The following is a 24,655-nucleotide window of genomic DNA, read 5'->3' on the forward strand; positions in this document are numbered from 1 at the left end:
AAATTGAAGAATATCGACAAAAACCCCCCACACTTCTCAGAACAAATGACACTGCTGTGTTTTCTGCATGTATGTCCTTTATTAGGCAAGTACATAAAATGAGCACTCGATGGCTGAGCAACAGGAGCTACCAATTATTGAGTACTTACTATGTACCAAGCACTATGCCCAAACAATTTACATGTAATACCTCATTTCATCCTAACAACCTTATGAGGCAGATAAAATTATCCTCTTAATTTTACAGAGAAGCAAGCTATAGCTCAGTTGGATAAAGTAATTTTCTTCAAGATCACACAGCCAGCGAGTAGCAGAATTGGGATTTGAAATCTCTTAACCATCATCTTACTTCTACTTTCAGTAAAATGGCGATACTATCTGGCGATACTATCTTTGTACAGGAAAGGTAGTATTATTCTTTCTCTATCCTCTTTCTCATTCTTCACACGTAAGTATACTCTTTCCAAAGCTTGCTTAATTAGCACAACTATCCCACTTTTTAAAAATCAAAATTATGTCAAGGAAGTAAGATAGGAAGTAATGCTCTAAAGGTTTATAAAATAGTCAATAAATCTTTATAATCGATAATGTAAAATCAGTGTTTCTATATTCGGTTTCTTCAGCATCACTATAATCTAATAATCATTAAATATTTCTACATGTAACCAATTTCTGAACTTAAAAGAACAGAACATTTATTATGTAATAAAATAAAAGACAGAACTAAATCTTAATATTGAAAGTAGAAGCCTTTCAGGTTCTCTTAGGCAGTGTTCACCAGCCCTGAAACATGTTATTAGAAGTGTCTATTAAGTGGTAACTCAATATAAGGCTCACCTGTTGTGACCTATTAGTTATAGTTTCAGAAATAAATGGTCATGATATCTAACTACTATCAAGAAGAATTCTGAAAAGGTCACCATTTTCAGAAGACACTCCAGCATTTAAATGGTAAAATTTTCAGTCAACAATTTTAGTAAAGGAAGTTAACTCACTCAGTTAATTAGGGACTATATCTTAGATAGTACTTGAGAAAAGTAAGTGTTCTGGGATAGTAAAATATATAAAATTAATATATTTTAATTTGCAGAGGGCTTTCTAGTTCCATGTTTCAAAATCTGTTAGACTAAAATCATTACCTCAAGGTTTATTACATAGAATTTGGGGACTTTAATCTCTTTTGTGTATGTAACAGAGATTAATTATTTTTAATTCTCTTAAATGATACAATATAAATATTCACTACAAAAGAAGTGAAAAGCACCCACAATTCCAAGACTTAATATTTTAATGAATATAACCTTCCAAACTGTTTTCTATTCAATAAAAATCAAACATAATGTATGCATGAACTTTTTTAATGGGATGGTATAATAATACATTTAAGGAAATAAAGTACCTATTTGGGACATCAATGTTAATGATACAAGTTTCTAAAAGTTCTCCATATAGATCTGTGCAAGATGCAAGAATCCATCTTTGATCATGTGATAAACAGTAGCCCACGAAAAGAACATTATACTTCTGTCCAGCTTCTCCAAATGTTTCTCCTAGCTCTGTCTGTTTATCCTTCACTGGAGCCAGAATAAAAGGTGGTGTATAAAGTCGAATACACTCTGGTCTCTGTAAGATACAAAATCTTTTATTGAAAATGAGATATATTATCTCTACTCATAAGATAATTGGAATATGAGAGCTAAACATAGAACTGCTCTTAGTTTTGCATAAAATCATAAAATTTAGTTATTCAATAACTTTGGTCATGGAAAACATACTTACATCAGGACTTTTAAGAGCAGTTTCCATGGCTAAACCTGGACCAAAACCAGTCAATGTTTTCACATTGGTTGATGTTGGAAGTGGTCTCCGACACTGAGTAAAGGCCGAAAAAGCCAGGGATTTTAAATGCTGGGTATAGATTTGTCTATCTTCATGCTTCACAGGTTGCAACAGGTACTGACAAGGAACAATCTAAGAATCATAGACAAATATTACAGATGTTAAATTTTCAACAAGAGAATAAAAAGGACTGTGGGTCTAAAACTCTAAGAACTTTTATGAGAAAATTTAAACAAACCCTAATTAAATTGATAATCTAATGAATTATATTTTTTATCTATTATGTAGATTTTTAATAGTCCATTTACTAAAGGGTTATGTAAAAATCTCTAAACATTTCTATATTGCAGTTATGGTGATTAATTCTGCCATTAACCAGAATTAATTGTTGTAGTCTATAAAGAAACAATTCAAACTCTGCAAATAACTTAATATGGGGTAGCTTCTACTTTTACTTGCAACTTGTCTTATTTAGAACTCTAGCTTATATAGGACCATGCTCAATTTTCCTATTTAAGCTTATAAATTTAAAAATTAGTTTATAAAAGTAACAGAGGGGAGACATTTAACGTACTTAATGCATTTTTTTATCTTTTAAAAACTCTCTTAAGATTATAATATCACTTAAAATAAAACCAGTAAGATAGAACTTGACTTTTAGAAAATCAGCTGAGACCTAGAATTGTATCCTTGAAACTTCTGTCAACATCAAACTGTATTGTATAAATTTAACTTGTAATATTTATCATTCTTACCTGTACAGAAACAGTACTCTTAATATGAGGAGGCAGAGTCTGGACCATTTCTAGAAAGCATCGAAGTAACCCCAAAGTCCATACATTAGAAGAATTAGTGCTCTCATCTTTATTTTCATATGTAAAAGGATCAATTATATAAACAACAATTGCAGGTGGATAAGTGATTGCATGTGAATCACCATCTGTGGGGATGCCCACTTTATCCCGATCCATTGTGCTAAAATTAAAAGTAAAAATAAAACAGTTAGAAAAAAGTTGTGCTGTACCTTCTTGAAATAGCATCAACGCAGGTTCTTAACACCGTCTCCATCTTTTTTCTTTTGTTAGTGGAGCAGGGGGGAGAAGGTGGTTGAGAACCTCATCTTTCTCTCCAAAGAGAAAGGGAATGGATATCTTTGTCTTCCAAGAGAACCATAAACATTCACAATTTCATGGTGTACAACCACCCTCCGCGTTAAGAGGTCTTGCATTAAAAAAGAAACAGAATCCTTAAAACCACAGAGTATCAGAAACTTTAAAGAGCTTAGTGCTTATGTGAAAAAACTGAGACAAAGATAAGGTAAATGAGCTGTCCAAGACAACAAAGCTGACTAGAAGCAGAGCTAGACCAGAAAGAAACCAGTTTTCCAGACTTAGTCAATGTTCTACTAAATTTTTAGAATATACACATTCATTTCCTACTTCATAACTTCATGGTGCATGAGCTTCATTCTTTGACAGTAATAGGATTTTTTTAAAGTCCAAATCTATTTAGATGTTCAAGATGGATGGATCTAGCTGGGTATTAACAGTTTGTTTTTAATCGCATAAATGAATATAACTATGGGCAAAGCTGCATCCATGTAGCTGACAGATATAACCAACCTCAGGCTAACTTAACCTATAAATCAAAATTCATAAAAGGAATAAAATGAGCTGTCCTGTTGTCATTATAAATAACTCAAGTGTTTGAAAGCACTCTGTAAAGTGTGTAATGTACATTATATCCTACTGCTCCCATTTTATAGATAAGAAAACATGCTCAAAAAATGTTAGATAACTTTCCTAAAATGACACAGCCAGTAACTGACAGAGCTGAGATTCAAATCTTGGTATGATTCTTATGCCTCTTAACAGGCTCATTCAATAGTGACTTCTAAATCACTGAAGTGATTCACATAGGCAAATCTACTTGACAGTTATGTCATAGAACAGACTGAAACATCAAAGGACAGTTGGACTAAATGGTTTTCAAGGTCCAAATTCCCACTCTGAGATTCTATGATAAAGGATTCTATATAAAGACTTCATGAAGAATCTTCATTATAATTTTATAGGTAAAAAATTCAACATTATACAAACTGAAAATTTAAAGATAAGATCAAAAAGCTCTTTATGTTCTTATTTATACAAGAACATAAGTTTATATTTATAAATAAATCATGTTTTAATCATGTTATAAATAAATCATATATTTCTTTAAAGATTAGTATACTTAAATATACCTTTCAGACACATCAGGATGTGGCTGAGTGGGAAGTGAAGATGACTCTCCAGAAATCCCAGGTGTCTGTAGAGCTGATGATGGTTGCCCTCCTAGCTGGCCATTCTGAACTGTACTCGCTTGTGTAGACATGGACCCTGCAGCACTACTGTTCATGCTGCCAAAGGGTGGAAATGAAGGTAGTTTATTTGATGATACTCCACTATTCAAGCTGGAGGATGATGAAGATGAAGTTGAAGTTGTGGTCAAAGTTGAATTAGCTGTGGCAACTGAAGAAGACATGGCAACACCTGAAGTCACTGTCATAGTGCTGTTTGCTGCAGATGCTATGCTGGCAGATGGAGTATTAGCATTTCCAGTATTTGTCATCTGAGATGGAGTAATCAAAGACTGACTTGTAGGGGCAACTAAATTTGGCTGGGAAAGTAGAGAGCTGTCCAATGGCTGGGAAGCAAGATAAGGACCTAAAGATAATAAAAACAGGCAGGATATTTAATTCTTTATTTCACTGGGTGGTTCTTTATTTATTCTAATATATAAATAATAATATCTAGTTGATACTTTTTTGGTAATTTCCCTCCCCTAAGTTGCTTGCTAACAGTACAGCAGATACTAGCTTTCTATTTCCCCTAGAAACTTCAGAAACAAATTTTAAATGGAATTGAAAAAGTAAGCCAGTATTTTCATACAAAATAAAGAAATGGTTTCCATGAAAATATAATCAAGTTCTATTTCCTGGGTATAATTAATTAAATGGAAATAACAGTACCTAGCAAATTTTCATAAAACCATTCAAAGATATCCTAAGTCACAAAGTGAATAAATACAGACTATATTGGGAGCTAATTAAATATAAAATGGATGAATGTTATCATGGGGTTCAAATTATAGGAATGTCTAATGAGATTCAATGCTTTGTTTCTGTGTCTCTTTGGATTAAGTATAAAGCAAGTCCGTTGATATTTAAATTCAAGGGTGTTAAAAACAAGTCTTCAATAGCTATCATTTTCCTAGTTCCAAAAAAGAACTGCTTGTTGGTGTTGTAGAGGTAATTACAAGTTGTTTTATCTCTAAACCATTAACAAATCAAGAATCTTAATGTTAAGAAACTTAAATAAAAATACAAATTCATCAGACCCTAAAGAAGCCACCAAAATTTTTTATAACCCACAATTTCTTCCTATTTGATGAGATCTCTATTGCAGCGATCAACAAACTTTTTCTGGAAATGGTCAGAAAGTAAGTATTTCAGCTTTACAAAGTTACAGTCTCTGTTACACTACTCAGCTCTGATCTTATAGCACAATGAATAGCCACAGATAATTTGTAAATAAATAAATGAGCATGACTGTGTTCCATTAAAATTCTATTTACAAAAAGCTGGTGGACTGGGTCATACTTTGCTAACAGTGGCCTTATACAATAAATACAAATTTAATACCTAGGTCATATCTGCAGACTTGTGCATAAAGCTTGAGTTTAGAAAATGCTTCATTGTTACCATCAGCTGCCTGAGAAAACCATTCTGCTACCAACTTTTCCGATAGTTTCTTTGATGCAGTAGATCCAACTCTCATGATTCCATCCGTCAACAGTCGAGAAATAGGTCTATGTTGACCCAATCGACAGGACTATAAATATACATGTAGAAATCAGAATTATTGAGTTTATTATAGTTTTTAATATATATCATAAAATAAAGCATTTAAGTTATTTAAAATAAGCTTTATCATTTTTAGTTAGCATTTGGAATAAAATTATCAAGGGTGAAATGGTGCCATAGGTCTTTTTACATTAGAAATCCACTAAATTTTAATCAAAATTAAAATATCTCCAATGAAATAAAATAATAAGAAGGGCCCTAGAACTTGTAGTCTGAATAATGAAAACCTGCAGAATATAGAAATGTGAACATAAACATGCAGTCATTTTAGTTGTGTATCTATCCCAACTCATGTATGTAAATACATGTATCTAATCCTTCCTCCAATTCTGCAGGCTTTCAAAGACTTTCAAAGGCTTTAATAATCTAATATGAATAGTGACTCTCTAAAAGGTAACTAGATAAATGATGTCTCCCCAAACCTATTAAACTGTGGAACTTCTTTCTGGGAAGATTCTGTAGGACTCGTGTTGTAAATAACATTCTTTGGAAATACTTACTTTTACAAATCACAGTACAGATAACCTTGTAATTAAATGGGACATAATGAGGAGCTTAACTAGCACAAATTAACAATTCATAAAATAAATTAAATTTCAAAGACTAGATTTCAAGCATTTGTGGGAAAAGGTAGATACTTGGCTCTTCGTAACCTTGGATTCCACATCCATGGATTCAATCAACAACAAATAAAAAATATTCCCAACAACAACAAAAGGGAAAGTTCCAAAAAAACAAAACTTGCATTTGCCATATCTGCAACTATTTACACAGCATTAGGTATTATAAGAAATCTAAAGATGACTTATAGTATAAGGTAGGATGTGTACAGGTTATATGCAAATACTATACCATTTTTTTATAAGAGACTTGCGCATCCATGGGTTTTGGTATCTGCAGAAGGTCCTGAAACCAATACCCTGAGGATTCTCAGGGATGACTTTACAATGAAGACTTTATGTTCCAGAGTACTTAAAAATTTTAATCACTGCACTCAGTGACGGATACAACATGAAAATTATAACTTAAAGATCAGCCAAGAATTTCAGAAATGAGATGGATCTTAAGAGACATCTAGCACAGCTTTATTTTAGATATGAGGAAAGTGAGACCTAGCATTATTAACTGAGGTCCTAGAGACTCATGACTAGAATTTTTATAAATGTAATTTTTTTCCTGGCCATTTAACAATGTTACCTTTGTTTCAGAGAAGGATTATCTTAAATGGTACATACATGCTCTCAATGTTTTTTCCCCAATATGGCGGTTTCCACTGTGACCCATGGCACACACATCTAACAAAGGGTCTGGGTCAAAGCTGTAAAGAATGTAACTGGCTGGTATGAGAAATAAACATCTAGTCTGACATCATTATTATTCTTTACCAGTCAACTGAAATGTCCAGTACATTTTATATATAAACATACAAATCATAAGGTAGTTTTAAAATGCCATCTCTTTTTAAGAACCTACCTCATATATTGCAGTAAGATCTCTAAAAAAGCTTTTGGCTCCATTTAACAAGGCTTCATTTTCTGGACATAGTACAACATAGGCTATATCTCGTTGAGATCCATAGGGTTCCAGCATAAGTCTCTCCCAATAAGGGAGAGCAAATGGAGAAAGCACCAGAAAATCAAAATCATAACCCAACAGAAACGTGGGGATTGGCAGTGGTTCTGGGGATTCATCAGTTCCTAGATAAGAAACAACATATTTTAAGAAAACATTTAAAAGAGGAGTATGTCTTCTTATTTAAATTTCAAGAGTTACTGAAGTCAGTAGTAGTAGTAAAAAAAATATTTGACTGAAGGCAAAAATACCTAAAAGCCAGTGATTGAGGCTCTTCCAGTAAGGAATTTGCTAAAGAATCTTCATAAAACACATGACTTACCCCTTCACTTAAATGTAAAAACAGTAACTTGAACAAAAACTTATTAGTACAAAAGAAAATATGGGAGAGGAATTTTTTCTTAATTATATTAGTTTCAGGTGTACAACATAGTGATTTGATATCTTTATACATTATGAAATAATCACTGCAATAAGCCAGTTGCCATTTGTCACCATACAAAGTTGTTACAATATTATTGACTACATTCCCTATGTGTACATTACATCCCCATGACATTTATTTTATAGCTGAAAGTGTATACCTCTTAATCCCCTTTACCTATATCACCATTTTATTTTTAATAAATCTGGCCAGGGGAAAAATAAAACAACAAAAAAATTAAAATAAATTAAATTTGGACTGGGAAAAGTCTTTTCAAGCATAACACAAAATCTGTCCATTTAAAAATTAATTAATCTAACAATAGATATTTAAAATTTTGGCCTAAAAAAACACTATAAACAAATCCAACAATTAACTACACATTGGAAAAAGAAAATCTGCAACACATGACAAAACGTTCATTTCCTTACCATATAAAGGAGACCTATAAATCCATGAGAAAACTATCAACATCCTAACAGAAAAATGGGTAAAGGATATGAGCAAAGTTCACAGAAACAGAAATACCTCTTATACATAAAGATGTTCAATCATTTAATTAATAGCAAACAATTATAAAATTTACTATGTGCTAGATAATGTTCAGGTATCTTTACATACATTAACTCATTTAATCCTCACAAAAAAGATGAGGCAGACACTAATATTAACCTCACTTTAAGAGATGAGAAAGCAGAAACGGAGAAGTTAAGCAACTTGTTCAGTATCACACAAGTGGCACAGGTGGAATCAGAACCCAGGAAATCTACTGAAATCCACCGTCGCAGTCTATATGATTCTACTTCTCAAACTATAATGAAATAACCATTTTCACCTCTACTCAGCACCCTAATGGCAAGGGTTTGGGGAAACATACATTTCATTGGTGTGAGTTTAAATTGATAGTTTAGAGAGTAATTTGGTAATATTTTAAAAATATACACATATGATTTAAGCCAGGGATTTTTGTTCATTACAGAAAATGTTGTAATGATAATGATGCCAACAATCCTTATGTCCATAAACAGTGGACTGGTAAAACTTCATATGTAAAGAATAGTGAAATATATTCAGGTATTTTTAAAAAAGCTCCATACGGACTGATCAGTAAAGTACAAAATTCTTGCATGTCAACTGTTTTGGTTTTAAAAAAAATGTTAAAACTACTAGTAAGTAGTTAAGTAACAGAGAAAAAAAATGATGAGTAGAAATCAAGACTCAACTTTTAGTAACCTTCAGCCCATTTTAAAACTTGTTTCCAAATTTCAGAATGTAGCTGTCTGCCCTGCACAGGATTATTATGGGGGGATGACACAAGTATACTCCACTTAGATGATTTCAACAAATAAAGGTTATCAACCCTAAGAATTCTTGGTTCAAAATCAATGTCTATCTCTTCATTAGTGTAGCAGCCCTGGTTCAGATCCAGCTGAAAGATAGTTTGCCTCAGGGCTAGACTTAAAGCAGTGAACAAAAGCCAGCAAATAGTGACAAAAGCCAAAAGATCAACCAAATCAAAAGTATCTGTCCCTCCAGCCTGCCAGGGCCTGAAATTCTTTCCAGTAGGTACTGAGGTCAAAAGAGTAGACCTGGGTTTGAGTCTCATCCTACCATTTGACGGGCTGTGTGACCTGATACAGGTCATCTCACCAATTAATGGTTTCCTTATCTGTGTAATTTGGCCCTTTGGGGGAGACTGTTATGATAATCAGTGAAATGATATAAAATGAATTGCACAATGCCACATGAATTGTGGGCAAGTAAAGAAAAACTGCAAGGATAAAAAAAAAAATTATTTAGCCATTAATAGAAGGATGAAAGAAAAAAAGCGAGAATCTGCTACTTCTGAATATAATGCATTCTAAAACCATGCACAAAAGTCAAGGATTTCAATGTTAAGAACTGTTATTCCAAATATTTTTCAAAAGTTCCAATTACACCCCACCTTTCAGAGATAATCTTCAATACATAGTTCAAGCATTTTGAATGTTCTTTCCATTACAGACCATAAGTCTGCTGTGTACTATATTGAGATAATTCACTTGCTGCTCTTGTCACGACTGATAATTTGTTTTTTGTTTTTTTCAGTGAAGACCTTGGAGCCTTTTATCACTACTATTCCTCTCTACTTTGTACCCCATTTTTCATTCAGTTTTGTAAAATGATAATTTACAACAAGAGTAGTGTTTCAGTCTTTTTTAAAATTTCTGGCCATGTGATTCTTCCTCCACGTAAGATCTTACTGGTCAATATAACATGTAAAAACAAATCTAAGTCAAGCTGTTCTTTCTGAAGTATAGCTGGAGAACCTAGTAAATTAAATGTTGAAAATGTTCAAAATAAGAAAAGGCTAGGATTGACCACGCTAGATTTAAGTCAAGCGTATGCCACAAAAACATTTAAGGAAGATAAATGTGCTTATTAAAGTTGAGCAAAAGAAACTGAGAACTGAAATAAAATAAGTCCATACACATTACTACAAATTACTTACCATAAGAGCCTCGGCCAGCCATTTTATGAAATTGTTGCCAAGTGAGAGGACCTTGAACTCCCCAAGGCCTTACTGTTCTTTTTTTCTGAATAGCATCCTGAAGAACTGGCTGAAGAGATAGGAGCATTCGAAGTATATCCTGTGAGCACTGCATACTCACATCTACAACCATTTAGATAAAAAAAAAAAAAGAATAACAAATGCTTTTGTCAACTCACAAAAAAATTTTAAAAAGAAATGTAACAAACCATTGTAAATTAACTATACTTCAATAAAAAAAAAAAGAAATGTATCTAGGGAAGTTCAGCTCTTCACCCCAGATTAAGCATCTGCCTATGTACAGAACTATATTAAGTTCTATCTAAAATGATCTATAGAAATGAGTTTTCTAGACATTTAAAACCAAGAAGAAATATAATAAAAAGTTATTATAACTCATCTCCATAAAAAAGTGATTCATTAGCTCATTAACCAATTTATAAATTAATCCAAAAAATTTTTTTTGCATTTATTCTGGTTATTTTTTGGTGCTTATAGGTATCTTACCTGAAAGAACTCCGTCTCACACAGAAATGAGCTATAAATTCATATAAATTATGAAACTCAATTAACATCACTTTGGTAAAATGACCAGATAAGACTGGTTATAATGATTAAAGTTTAATTTGTGAAAAACAGTAGTCTGTTACAACTCTGAAACATACAACTTGCAATGCAGAAATGACTTGCATTGCTGACCGACTATCAGAATGGATATAAAAGGTGGTGTTCTTACATGTCAAATGGCTTTTTTAAAAACAAATCACAAAATATTACTGATATAATTAATCTGTCCCCCTAGTATGGTTCAGTTGTATCACAGAGACTGTTTGAATATTCTGCTACATTAAATCATTCAACTTACTGCCTAATTTATTATTCTGGTTTTAATTCCTTATATCTAAATAGTGTATAGAATCAGAAACAATTTAATTTCATATATACTGCTTATTATATGTTTAAATAAACTATTATATATAATAGAATACTACATAGCCATTAAAAGTGGTAACAGAGCTAACTGAAATGGACTAATGACTATGACACTAGTAAATTTTAAAAAAGGTTATATATAAAACAATCGATGGAAAATATTTTACATAAATAGAACTATGTGTATTCATATGTGAATATTTACATAAAACAAAATCTAGAAAAAGTTTTCATTGGCTAAGGTTGCCTACCATAATCAAACTGGAAACTTTTAAAAAACATGTAACTACAGAGCTTACCCTGAGAAATTCTGATTTGGGTGAAGTTCAGACATCTGTATTTTGATTTTAACTCAGATTTCTCATAGATACTCTTTCATTCTTAAAAAAAAAAAATCCTGAAGACCCACTATGGGTCAGGAATTTTGCTAGCTGTTAGGAACACTGTGTAAATCAATTCTTACTCATATCTTCAGGGATTTTATAATCTTGTGTGGGAGACTGACATGAAAAAGAATATAATCACACATTATGACAAGTACCAGGTCTCTAAGCTGAGAACTGGTCAGAAAGCAATGGTTTTTAGAATATATAATGATTTTTAAAAGTGATTATGAAGGACAGACATATAGATCAATAGAACAGAAGTAAATGTCCAGAAATAAAACCTCACATTTATGGTCAACTGATTTTTGACAAACATGCCAAGACAACTTAGTGAGGAAAGAATCTTTTCAACAAATGGTTTTAGGGTAACTGAATATTCACTACAAAAGAATGAAGTTGGACCCCTTCCTTACATTATATACAAAAAGTTAATTCAGAATGGATTATAAACCTAAATGTAAGTCCTAAAATGATAAAACTCTCAGAAAAAAACACAGAAGTAAATTTTCATGATTTAAGATTAGGTAAAGCCTTTTTAGATATGACACCAAAAGTATAAGCAACAAAGGAGAATAGTACACTGAACTTCATCAAAATTTAAAACTTTTCTCCTTCAAATGACATATCAAGAAAGTGAAAAGACGACCCAGAGAACAGGAGAAAACATGTGCAAATCATACAAGATAAGGGACTTGTATCCAAGAGATACAAACAACACTCTATCTCAGTAATGAAAATACAAAAACCCTATTAAAAAATGGGCAAAGGATCCATCTGAAAAGACATTTCTCCAAAGAAGACATACAAATGGACAATAAGCACATGCTCAAAATCATCAGTCATATGGGAAATGCAAATCAAAGCCACAGTGAGATAACATTTCACATCCAACAGGATGAGTATGAAGCACGCGTGCGCGCACGCGCGCACGCACACACACACACACACACAATGACAAGTGTTAATGAAGATGTAGAGAAAGTGGAAGCCTCACATTCCAAGTCAGAATGTAAAATGGTGCAACTGCTTTGGAAAACAGTCTGGCAGTTCCTCAAAAGGTAAAATGGAGTTATATGACCCATCAAGTCTACCCAAGAGGAATGAAAACATATGTTCAGACAAAAACTTGTACACAAGTTTATTATTCAAAATAGTCAAATAGTGGGAACAATCCAACTGTCCATCAACAGATGAATGGGTAAATAAAATGTGGTATGCCCATAAATGGAATATTATTTGGCAAAAAAATGAAGTACTAAACACATGCTGTAACATGGATGAACCTTGAAAACATTATGCTAAGTGAAAGAAGCCAATCACAAAAGACCATATAGTGTATAATACTATTTATATGAGATGTATAAAGAGGCAAATCTGCAGCAATAGAAAGTATTCTGGTGGTTGCCTAGTGCTGGGAGGGAGTGGTTAGAGGAAAATAGGGATTGACTGCTAACAAATATGGGGTTTCTTTAAGGGTGATGAAAATGTTCTATAATTGTGATGATGGCTACACACTCTGTGAATACTAAAAACCATTCAACTGTACACTTTAAATGGGTGAACTGTATGGTATGTCAATAAAGTTGCTTAAAAACAAGTGATCGTGGAGTGGTGTGATGATGGGGATGGGCAAAAATATGGGGCAATTTTTACTCCTACTTTACTGTACCATCTAGATTCTTAACTTCCTTTTCAGCAAGTATGTATTTTTTTTTATCATTAGAACAAAGCTTTTTCTATCTTGAGAAAAATAAACATTGCCATTAAATTATATAATCTATAGTTTTGTAAACTTTTAATTCCTTCAAACAATTATTTCAACCCTCCTTGGACATCTACTATATGCCAGGCACCGCTCTAGGTATTGGGGATATATCAACAAAAAAGACAAAAACCCTTTCTATTACACAGAACTTTCATGGGGTGAACTTAATGGAGTGAGAGACAATAATTAATCAATCAATAAATTATACAATATATTAGAAGGTAATAAGCAAACACTATGGAAAAAAGCAGAAGAAGCAGGATGGAGAATATGAAGAGGGGCTTGCAACTTTACACTGAGAAAATGACTTCTCACAAGATTTAAAGGAGATGAGTCACCCATGTAAATACCTAGAGGAAGAATGTCTCAGGCAGAGGAAACAGTCAGGGCAAAGATTCTAATGCAGGAGCTTGCTACTATTTCATGATGTTGCTATAATTTAATGGAAAGTATTCTAATACTGCACATTTAGGGAAGTTTATACCATCAATTTGTTTTTATATTGAAATTTTAAATTGAAATGTAAAGCCATTTCTCTTTTTTGTTTGTTTTGAATTATTTTCTCAATATAAGTTCTTAGGATGAAATTCATCTTTATGGCTGCAGTTATCTGTTTACATCAATGTTTACTGTTATACAAAAAAAGTACACAAGATAATATTCAATATTTTCTATTACTTGGCAATAAGTCAGTTCTTTCTTTTTTTTTTTGAGGTGTAATTGACAGATTATATTAGTTTCAGGTATACAAAGTAGTGATTTGATATTTGTATATACTGCAAAATGATCACCACAGTAAGTCCAGTTAACATCCATTTCCATACACGCTACAAAAATTTCTTGTGATGAGAAATTTCAAGATGGGTTGGTTCTTAAAAATAAAGAGTACCACTAATGCTGCTGCTGCTGCTAATGCTACTACTATTACTACTGCTAACATTTGCGTTCTCACTTTGTGCCAGGCATTGATCTCTGTTTTACACGTATCAGCTCACTTGCCCCTCTCAACAATGTATGAGGTAAATACTATTATTGACTCTATTTTAAGAAACTGAGACACATAGAGGTTAGATAACTTCCCCAAGGTCACACAGTATACAGCAACGGAGCCATGTTTCAAACTCAAGTAGTCTGGCTCCACGGTCTGTGGTCCTACCTATGGTTGAAAATAATCTTGCCCTCTGTTTGAATATCTATGACATTTACTTACACCTTTCTCTTTAAAAACTTGATCCTTGAATACAGTGAGTTTGGTGAATCATCAAACTGTACCATGAAAAAATTTAACCATTGGTCCATGCATTGCCCTATCTTATTTCACAAACTGTCTTTAATGATAATATAATAAACAACTATGACCTCATTACCCAAGAACTACAATATTACCCGAACAATCCTATTAAGTGCGTCTCCCTATCCTATCTCTCAGCTTTTAAGAATTAACCACTATCCTGATGTGCATCTAAAAAATACATTTAGTTTTGCCTGTTCTAGAATTTTATAAAAAAAAAAAAATCTTACTACACAAAATCTGGAACTTGTTCCCTCTCCCACCCCTCAATACTATTACTAAGAGTCACATATTTGTTATATATAGTTTTATTCATTTTTAGAGCACATGCCACCTGTACTATCATAATTATTATCCATTCTTCTGTCAGTGGGCATTTAGAGTATTTTTACTTCAACCCTGCATTACAGTTTTAGTTCTCCAGGTAGTCTATGTATAATTTAAATGCAGGGTATCTTCGTATCTCTCAGAATACCAAGCACATTGTTTTGCACATGTGTCAAAAAAAATGACCAGATTAGCAGATGACATAAGGATCAAATCAACATTATTAAATGGCATATATTACCTAAGAACATTAATTCTTAACAAAAATCACATTTTGAAGGAGGCTAACTTTATGGATAATTACCAAAAGTCTAAAAAGTTAATCAGTGGTATACTGAGACATCTTTTTAAAAGTTTAAGTTTTCCAGTAGCTGTGCCTAAAAGAAAAATACCTAATTGATTATTTTAATAATAATAATAGCAGCTTATATTAATTCAGTACTATGCGTCAAGCATTGTGTTAAGCACTGCACATGGATTAAATCATTAGATCTTTAATAACTATACACAAGTATTTGACATTGATGATCATTCTCTCCTTCAAACATTTTCTATACTTGGCTTGCAGGACACCATACTCTCTTGGTTTTTCCCCCTACCTCTTTAGTTTCCTAACCTAGATCCTCCTCTTCTTCCCCATCTCTAAATGTCAGTTCCATCTTTGGACTTCTCTATCCACAGTCATCCTCTGGCTTATTTCATCCAGCTCTATCATTTTAAATACTAATAACTCACACACACAAAATTTTAATCTTTAGCCCCAACCACTCCTCCGAATTTTAAACTCTTATCTCCAAATATGTACTTGACATTCTCTTCCAATGTTCCCCGCTTCTATAATTAGCACCATCATTCATCCAGTTGCTTAAGCTATCCCTGATGCCTTATCTTTTCTTGTGTCAGCAAATCCTGTAGGTTCTATTTCCCAAATATGCCTAGGCCTCTACTCCTCACATCTCTGTTGCTTCCAATCTTGTCAAAGCTACTATCACTTTTCACCTGAACTACTGTAACTGCCTCCTAACTGATCTGCTTCTACTCTCACCTTCACCACCTGCAATAGCTCATGTGATCTTTTAAAAAACTAAATAGTAAAAAGATCATGTTACTTCCCTGCTCAAATATAGCTTCCCATCACTTTTAGAATGAACTATAAAGGTCTTACTCACATAGTCCATAAGACCCTATGTGATTTTGGTGCTCAGTCACCTCCTAGACTTCATCTCCTACCAGTCTCCTCATCACCCAATTCCTTCCAGCAACAGGGCCTCCTTACTGTTCCTCAAATACATTAAATATACTACTCCCTCATGGTCTTTACACTGTCTGAAAACGCTCTTCTTTCATTTAGCCACACAGCTCACATGCCTCTACTTTATGTAGGCCTTTGCTCAAATGCTGTCCCTCAGTAACAGATTCTCTAAACATACATCTAATGTAGCACATTCTTGTCTTCTTCCACTTGTTTACCCTCCCTTTCCTTCAAAACACTTGTCAGTTTCTGACACTATTATAATTACTTATTTTTCATTTATTATTTTGAGTCTTACAGATTCAAAAAGGGCAGGAAATAATGTTTGCTTTGTTGAATACTGTGCTTTATAAAAGAACAGTGTCTGGCACTACTAGGTGCTCAATAAATATTTAATGAGTGAAAGAATGTTGAATAAAGCCGACAACTAGCAGTCCTCTGCTAATTAGCATGTACGAAGTACCTTTTATACTCCTATACAAGTATATAATTACAGGCTTGCAATAACCATACTTTTATTAGTGAAATTAAACGAAACTGCTAAGAAATTCTTCCTTTAAAAATGTCACTCTTAAAGGAGTTTTAAGTCCAAATTTAAGTGTCTCTATCAATTACATGGGAAATTGCCTTTAATACTTTTTCCTAAGAAGGAAAAGCAAAGTCATAAAACTAAATGAAAATAAACAGAGGAACTATTCCATTAGCATACTTACCATTTCTTTTGGACCAGGGGTGTAAGCATGAACTTTTCACAAGTGCTTCATCAACTTTTCCTCCAGACATGTTATCCATGAACTGACGCCCATGCTCTAACGCAAGGTAGCAATCATTGCAACAGTCCCGTTCTTCAACACGTATCCAATTATTAATTACACCAATTTTAGGGAAAGGATCTTGGTCTGCAGCTCCAAAGGGTGAAAATAAATTAGTGCACTGATCTTGTAGCAATAATATCAACTCATCAGGCAATTTTTCAGATTCCTTTAGTCCTCCATTAACATGTTCAGCAGAAGTAGCCCTGAGAGCTTCAAAACGTTTTTCTGCTTCTTTGCCACATTCTGTGTTGCGTCCTATGATATCTAGCTCATCTTCAAGAAATAATCCTGAATTGTTTCCAAATTTCCTGTTCATGACAGCACTGAAGCCGCAGGTACACCTATACTGTGCTTCCTGCGTTGGATCTGGAATGTAAACTCCAACATCGGCACCCTTGATATTCATGTTGCAGACACAGATACAGCAACTATCAAAGTTACAGTCTTTAAACAAATTCATAACTGATTCCGAAAGAATGAGGTTTACATAAAGACTGTGTGCTTCAGGGATGGAAGGAACAGTTGCAGGTTCAACGGAATTAAGGGGTCTACATGTGGATGGGGTGGAAGCTGGTGAATATAAGTCTGAATTTTCATATTTGACTGAACCTTGAGCACTAGCAGGTCCACCAGCTCCACGAGGAGTCCTTGGAGTCCTTGGAGTCCTTGGAGTTGGAAACCTAGGGGTAGATGGGGAAGGAAGAATTCCTGCTCCACTGTTACTAGGAGGTGCACTGCTAGGAGGCATTCCAAAAGAAGTATGAGTTTGAGGTGTATAAGCAGGGCCATATTCTTGATCCATAGTACTTCCATCACTAGTGTCACCAGGGTAAAAGAAATAAAAACATACACAAAGGAACATATTAATAATGTAAAATACAACTAAAAATGTCCCAAGTATTTTCCATTAACACTGAAAAGATACGAAAGCACAATTACTGCAATTAAATATATATTTTTGGTTAATATATTCACTCTAGGTGATTGTCCATTATAAATAAAACCTGTGTACACTCTTCCACATCCACATTTACTATCTATACATTTCCTGTACTACAAATACCCACGTTTCATTGATTCTAAGATGCCACTGATTGATTGCTTTTTTTTTTTAGAGATATTCATGTATAAAAAAGGACAATAGCAATTTTAAGATGATACCAATTACAAAAAAAATTTCAGAAATATTTAAATACAAAAAGTTTGTGAAATATGGCAAATGTACAAATGAGAGTAATTTAGAATTTTAGACCAATAAAAGGTTCTTCCAAAGACATAATTAAAGTTTATTGGTCTTAAATGTTTCAATAGTTTAACTATATCCAATTAATACCATTATAATCTATTAATTAGAAAACAATTTTCAGAATTGAAACTAGTATCTTTCTTTCAGGTACCAGCATACCAGGTTCTCCTATGAAAAAAATTAAAGCTACATAAGCATTCATAAACTTTACCAATAATATGAATTTAAATCATACCCTTCTTTGATGAATGGCATTGTAGGTCCCGAAGGAAGCAATTCCAATTTCCCAACAGTCCAACTCTGACGGTAAACACACTCTTCTGGCAATTTGATAGGAGGCAGACACTGGCTTGGTAGAGTTTTTAGAGGTGCAAACATGGAACATCCCACTAGAACTTGACAATTTTCAGGCTTATAAACGTAAGAAAAATCCTACAATATAAAGACCATAACTTTCAGCATCTTATCTTCCAAGGGGGAAAAGAAAAAAAGAAACTGATTCTAGTCTTTTTTTCCTTTCTTTAAACAAAATAATAAAATGCAAATATAATTCTACTCTTTTCTAAAAGGCAGTCTTAATAGTGTCACCACAATTTAAATTTGTTAATTATAAAACTAGAATCACTATGAAAGGACTTTTTAATATAGCCACAAACTAACTCTATATAAAAATACAGAAAGTGAATTATTTCCTAGAAAAATAAAATACTTACTTTGATTTCAGAAGGTTTTGGGCTACAGAATCCTTCATCAACCTCAATTTTGAACTGTGCTCCTACACTAGAACTATTTCCTTCTAGAACAGTTCCTCCAGGTGTTGTATCCATACTACAATATTCTTTATTATTCATATTCATTGGGGAAAATCCCATAATATGTTGTTCCAATGATGGTGGTGTAGGATACATTTTATGAAGATCTGCAGTGCCTGTATTTAATAAAACACACATTTTAACCTAAGAATAAAAAGAAGTTACTCTGTGTTTAAAACAAAGGGGTAGGGAACTTTGTTGATATTAAAGTCTGCAGATTTATCTGGAACACAGATTTGGGAAGCTTACTTATGCAGGATAATGGGTCCAGATTTCCTGTCTTTGATTCCTTGCAGCTGGATTTATCATCTGATCCATTTGCCAATTTTTTCGATCCAGGCTATTAAGGAAAAAAAAACATTTCTCTGAAATTTAAATCCAAGGTGATCTCAAGATAGTAATCATTCAGATGTGGTGATCTCAAGATAGTAATCATTCAGATGTAACTTCAAAGTATAGCCCATTTGTGCCAAATGTGTAGAGCCAAATACATACTAGGTACAATTTACAGACATAAAAGACATTTTAGGTAATCAATGAACCCAGCTTAGGTTTCTCTACTGATTTGATAATGCTCCAAATTAACAGAGGGAAAAGTTCCTTCAAAGAAAATGACCAATACTTTCAAAACACAAAGAACCACCTACCACTTAAAACCTATTGAAATAAAAATTTAAAAAACTTGCAATAAGAAAGGTTTGTAATTAACATCAGAATTGACTTGTAGTAAAAGATATGCATAAAGCTTTTGTCCCTTTAAATACAAGGCATTAAAGATTCCTATATAATCAATCACTCTTCTGAGTTCTTCTTTATACTTTTATCTTGTTTAATAATCCCTGCAAAAATGCTACAACAGGAAAAACTAGGCAAAACTTAAGAAAGATCTCATATGATAAAGCAACAGGATCCCTAACTACAGGTAAGTTTTAATACATTGAACAAACCAAGTGTTAGCATCTCCAATCTGTCACCAGTGTTGTTAGAGCTGTCAGCTTGGTTCCTTGTCTCCTGTTAGCCACTCTGTCATAGATATGTAGACTAAGCTCTGATTACAACCTTTTACCTCAGTAGAGCCACAACTGACACACAAATGGTAGAGGGAAAGAGAGTATAAAGGTACCAGAGTATTCAGGGATATATTTACCTAAAATATATTATATTATGAGATGTGGAGTTAAAGTTTATGTATAGTGATATCTGCTTTATGTCACTTAATTGAAGACAACAAATATGCATATATAAGTGTGTGTCTATATATCTATACACATATAAATATACATACACACACACACACACACATATCTTTGATGAGAAAAGATTAAAAGTATATATTATATAGGACAAGAAACACCAAATGTACTATAGAAACTTCCAAGCTACCTTTACGCAGATGAAAAAGGAATTCTCTTTTATAATGAAGCACCCAATTCATTAAACTGTCAGAAACTTGACATTCTAGGGAATCTCATTTTAAAGTTTTAATTTTTTATCTTCACTTTTCTCTGCAAATGGGTGTTAAAGATTAAATATTACTTTTTCTTCCTCTTTCATTATTATAGTATGTAGATGTCTTAAAATAATGACTATGATGTCAAAGAAATTCAAAAGAAGTAGTATTCCTTTAAAAATTGACAAGGAATATAATTTTAATGTTAATTACTTATTATTTACTAATTGAGTCGATTTGGGGGTCATTTCTAAAACTAGAGGCTCAAAAATTAGCTAAATAATTTCTGCTTCCTAAGGACTGCAGAAAAATAACATATAGCAGAGCTCAAAATAAGCTTAGTCATACATATCCTTCAAACGTTAAAAAAAAAAGAAACTCAGTTTATAGATGATATTATGTCAAGAATGCTCTAACATGAGGTTAAAAAGAAAAACCCAACTAAAAAAATTTTATTCCAAAATATTTCCTATTGTTCAGGACTAAAACATAATATTCAAGTCACATATCTCTTAAATAAGCTTATATAAAATCAAGGAAAACAAATTATAATCTTAATCATTAATAGGATACTCACTGTCAGTTCATCTTCATCAGAATTAAAAAGATTATCAAGGTCAGTATAAGAAACAGCCAGGTCTGAGTCATAAATCAAACTGGTTGATGGAGGACGAGCATGACTAGTAGTGCGTGGAGCATCTACATATGTCAATCAGAAAAACACAATCAAAAATTCTACTACTGACCAAATAAGTATTATTCTATTTATTTAAGCTAGACATATAAATAACTGTGATTTGTTTAAAAGCTGAAATTTTTTTCCATACAAATAATGTTGTAAATAAATGATGGTATCTTCTCCAGAAAGCTCACCAAGGGCTATGTAATCCATAACATAGCTAAGTAATCTACATGAATAATATATCAAATAAAAATATAAACACTATTAGGAAAACAGAATTAAACACACACCCATTTTAATTTTGCTATCTTCCTGAAATGTAAAGGAAGCACAGAATAATTAAGTGATCTGAGTCAGACAGACTATTAATTTGAATTCCAACTCTAACATTAACAGTATGACCATACAAGTTACTTAATTTCTCTGTGCCTCAGTAATGGCAAGAATTACATGTGATGGAATGTAGGTAAAGCAATTTGCCTAGTGCCAGGTACTCAAGTACTTACTTAAGTAACTCAGTTAAATTTCATTTCAGTTCCAAAATTTTCCTTTTTGCTTTTCCACCCCAGTTTTAGGGGGAATATATATGATAACTTAGGAAAAAATAAAAATGCCAAAGTAAAAGTTAAAGTCCTCTCATCTTTGTGCACAAGAAAAAAAAAATGCAGTTTGGTGTATAAACCTTCCAAAGCTGTTAAATGACTTGAAATAGCCTTCACTTTCAGAAAGATGGAAGTGACTTTCCAAGTGCCTCTGCATGTCAGTTCTAAAGATTCACTAGAGCAGTAACTCTGAAATTTTAGTAAAAACGTAAAAAATCTAGAGTACTTACTAAAAATCAAAATTTCCAAGTTTCACCTCAAAATATGCTCCAGAATGTGGCAGACGGTCCCACATTTTGAGAAAGCCACACAAGTACAAGAAGGCAATTACACATTCCCTATATCTAAGGGTAGGCAAATAGGCTAAAGAACCCAAACTGTTAACTCACCAAGCTACTTAAGAACCACTGACCATCAAATTTACTTCATGAAAGACCATCTCTTCCTTATTCCAAAGGACTCTTTCCTAATTCCTGTTTTTAGTTGCACAGAGCCTGATCCTCTCCATTTATTCAAATATTACAAGAAAAACTTGTTCCTAAAAGATACATACCAAAGGACGACTTCCTTTGCCTTCCATCAAGTTAAATAGATTTTACAAAAGAATTAATGTATCATTTATTAGTATTCTCTACTGTATACACACACAAGAAGCACAAATCAGACATTTTCAAAGTGGAGTATTGACCACTGAATCTCCAGTGATGAGAACAAAGCCTTACATAATATGTGCTCAATAAAAAATTTGTTAAATTAATAATGACCTCAGCAACAATCCTTCTAATTTGGAGGGAGAGGGAGAAAAGGACAACAAAATTACAGTAAAGCCTAATTCATAAATTGAGGTTTTAGATCTGAGAGGGATCCGAGGTGATGATCTTATCCTAACTCATTACTTTACAGACGAGAACTATTTTTATTTGTTAAAAAAGGAAAGATGTTCCAACAATTCAAAACAGAATTTCTATAACCTAAACCTGTTTCTCCCAGTAGAAGATAAACAGTAAGTCCATAATTTTAAGATAGGTCTCTATGAAACATATGAATTATGCAAAAAGGAACATTAAAAGTCCAACACTATCAGATTAGTGTGGAGTAACAATCCTGGAATGAAGTATTTTGATAGGAAATAAAAGTTTTACCTTGCTTGACAGAGGAACTAAATAATGACATAGCATCTTCGTCATGTGATAACACTGTTACACTAGATGGCCCATCTTCTACCTGCATACAATATTACATATTAGGCCGAAATATACATTTTACCAATAATAAAATGCACCAACTATTGAGTAGCTGTGAATGAAGCATTCTGCCAGGTGTTCTATAGACATTATCATTAGTTCTTAAAACTAACCTATATAAAAAGTAGTATGCTCACCTTACAGACAAAAAACAGTTCTAAAGATAACCCAGGAAATACAGCTGGTAAGTAATGGAGCTGGGATTTCGATCTAAATTTGTCAAATTCCATTGTCCACGGTCTTTCTACAGTACCAACTGCCTTCCCAGCTATTACTGTTTTCATATTTATAAAAGAACAAATGTCAAGTACCTGGCACACATAAGGCTAAATAAAACTTTGTGAAATGAATTCTTTGTATTAAACATATTACTGGGTCCTTTTTGCAATTTTATAATTTGCAATTTCTAATTCTGTATTTAAGGCAAAACTCTTATCTAGCAGAACTATCTTGTGCTTATTAATAGATCCTCAGATACTTGATATTTAAAATTTTAATCAAATATGTATGTCCCACACTTCATTAAAGTAACTTTTTATTTTTAGAGGGACTCACTATAAGTTCTTGATTCACATATTTGAAAATATCATATATTTTATAAACTCAGTGATATGTATTTTATTGTATTTTTGAAAACTGGATATTCACTTACAGATTTTTTAACTCAAAATCAACACACTTCATCTACCTAAATGTTCTGATTTCAATGTAACAGAAATTAATGTACTCTTTCTCCAACCCCAAAACTTTCACAATAAAGATCTTTCTAATAGACCAGCTATAATTTCAAGTCCATATAATCTCCTAAATTTTATATGCCTGATTTACCCATTTTTTAAAAATGTTTTTCTAAGTTAAAATGATATATATTTTTTTTTTAATGAGAAGTGTGGTACTATATGCAGAGCTACAAATCATCAGTGACACTTTGATTTCTCTTACCTTGTGTTTTTTTCCAGCTTCTCTCTCATTATTTTGTCTATCTTTCTTATCAGGAAAAAGAAATTCCTCATCTCCTTCAACAAATGCATAAGGATCAATTTTAGGTTCTTGTTCTGAATCAGATGCTATTGCTGAAAGATACTGATTTTTAATTTGATATTGCTGCACTAATTCATCAGAAACTTTTAAAGGTTTCTTACATTGCACCATTAACCTGTGTAAAAAAAATAAAATTAGAAAATTAATTACATTTATTCTCTATAAAGCATAAAAATTTCCAAAATGTCATAAGTATCATAAAGTTTTTAGAATTACTTAGAGATGATCTAACTTGCAATTCTTCATTTTACAAATGAAGAAACTGAGTCATAGAAAGGTCATGTGATTTACTGAAGTATCTCAAATTTAGCAATAGAGAAATGGAGCTAAAATCCAGGTCTCAATAGTCTTCCCAACAAAACATGTCACCTTTTGGTAATCCAGTCTGTTCCCAAGTCCTCAAGAGCACTCTGACTTGTCCAAATCCATTCACTTGAAAGGGGTTTAAATCTAAACTGATCCAGCTCAAGAACTTTCAAAATGTGGGCTATACAGTGAAATAAGACTACTATCATATAATTTATACCTTTATACATTTAT

At 32.7% G+C, this 24,655-nt stretch overlaps 1 protein-coding gene across 2 annotated transcripts in view; it reads right to left on the reverse strand.

Annotated features, from left to right (window-relative positions):
* The window catches only part of MED13 (mediator complex subunit 13), an 84,561-nt gene that overhangs the window by 11,994 nt on the left and 47,912 nt on the right, over positions 1-24,655 (reverse strand). For both annotated transcript variants that reach the window (XM_032498372.1, XM_032498373.1), the window contains exons 10-23: positions 24,017-24,230; positions 22,973-23,054; positions 21,124-21,245; positions 19,346-19,436; positions 18,998-19,212; positions 18,520-18,716; positions 16,937-17,853; positions 10,231-10,392; positions 7,217-7,440; positions 5,522-5,711; positions 4,082-4,544; positions 2,595-2,814; positions 1,780-1,971; positions 1,400-1,623 (exon numbers count right to left, since the gene is read on the reverse strand). In XM_032498372.1, coding sequence (XP_032354263.1) covers positions 1,400-1,623; positions 1,780-1,971; positions 2,595-2,814; positions 4,082-4,544; positions 5,522-5,711; positions 7,217-7,440; positions 10,231-10,392; positions 16,937-17,853; positions 18,520-18,716; positions 18,998-19,212; positions 19,346-19,436; positions 21,124-21,245; positions 22,973-23,054; positions 24,017-24,230 — 3,513 coding nt within the window. The remainder of the gene's footprint in view (positions 1-1,399; positions 1,624-1,779; positions 1,972-2,594; positions 2,815-4,081; positions 4,545-5,521; positions 5,712-7,216; positions 7,441-10,230; positions 10,393-16,936; positions 17,854-18,519; positions 18,717-18,997; positions 19,213-19,345; positions 19,437-21,123; positions 21,246-22,972; positions 23,055-24,016; positions 24,231-24,655) is intronic.

This window comes from Camelus ferus, chromosome 16, assembly GCF_009834535.1.
Source record: "Camelus ferus isolate YT-003-E chromosome 16, BCGSAC_Cfer_1.0, whole genome shotgun sequence".
In the NCBI taxonomy this organism is placed as follows: Eukaryota; Metazoa; Chordata; class Mammalia; order Artiodactyla; family Camelidae; genus Camelus; species Camelus ferus.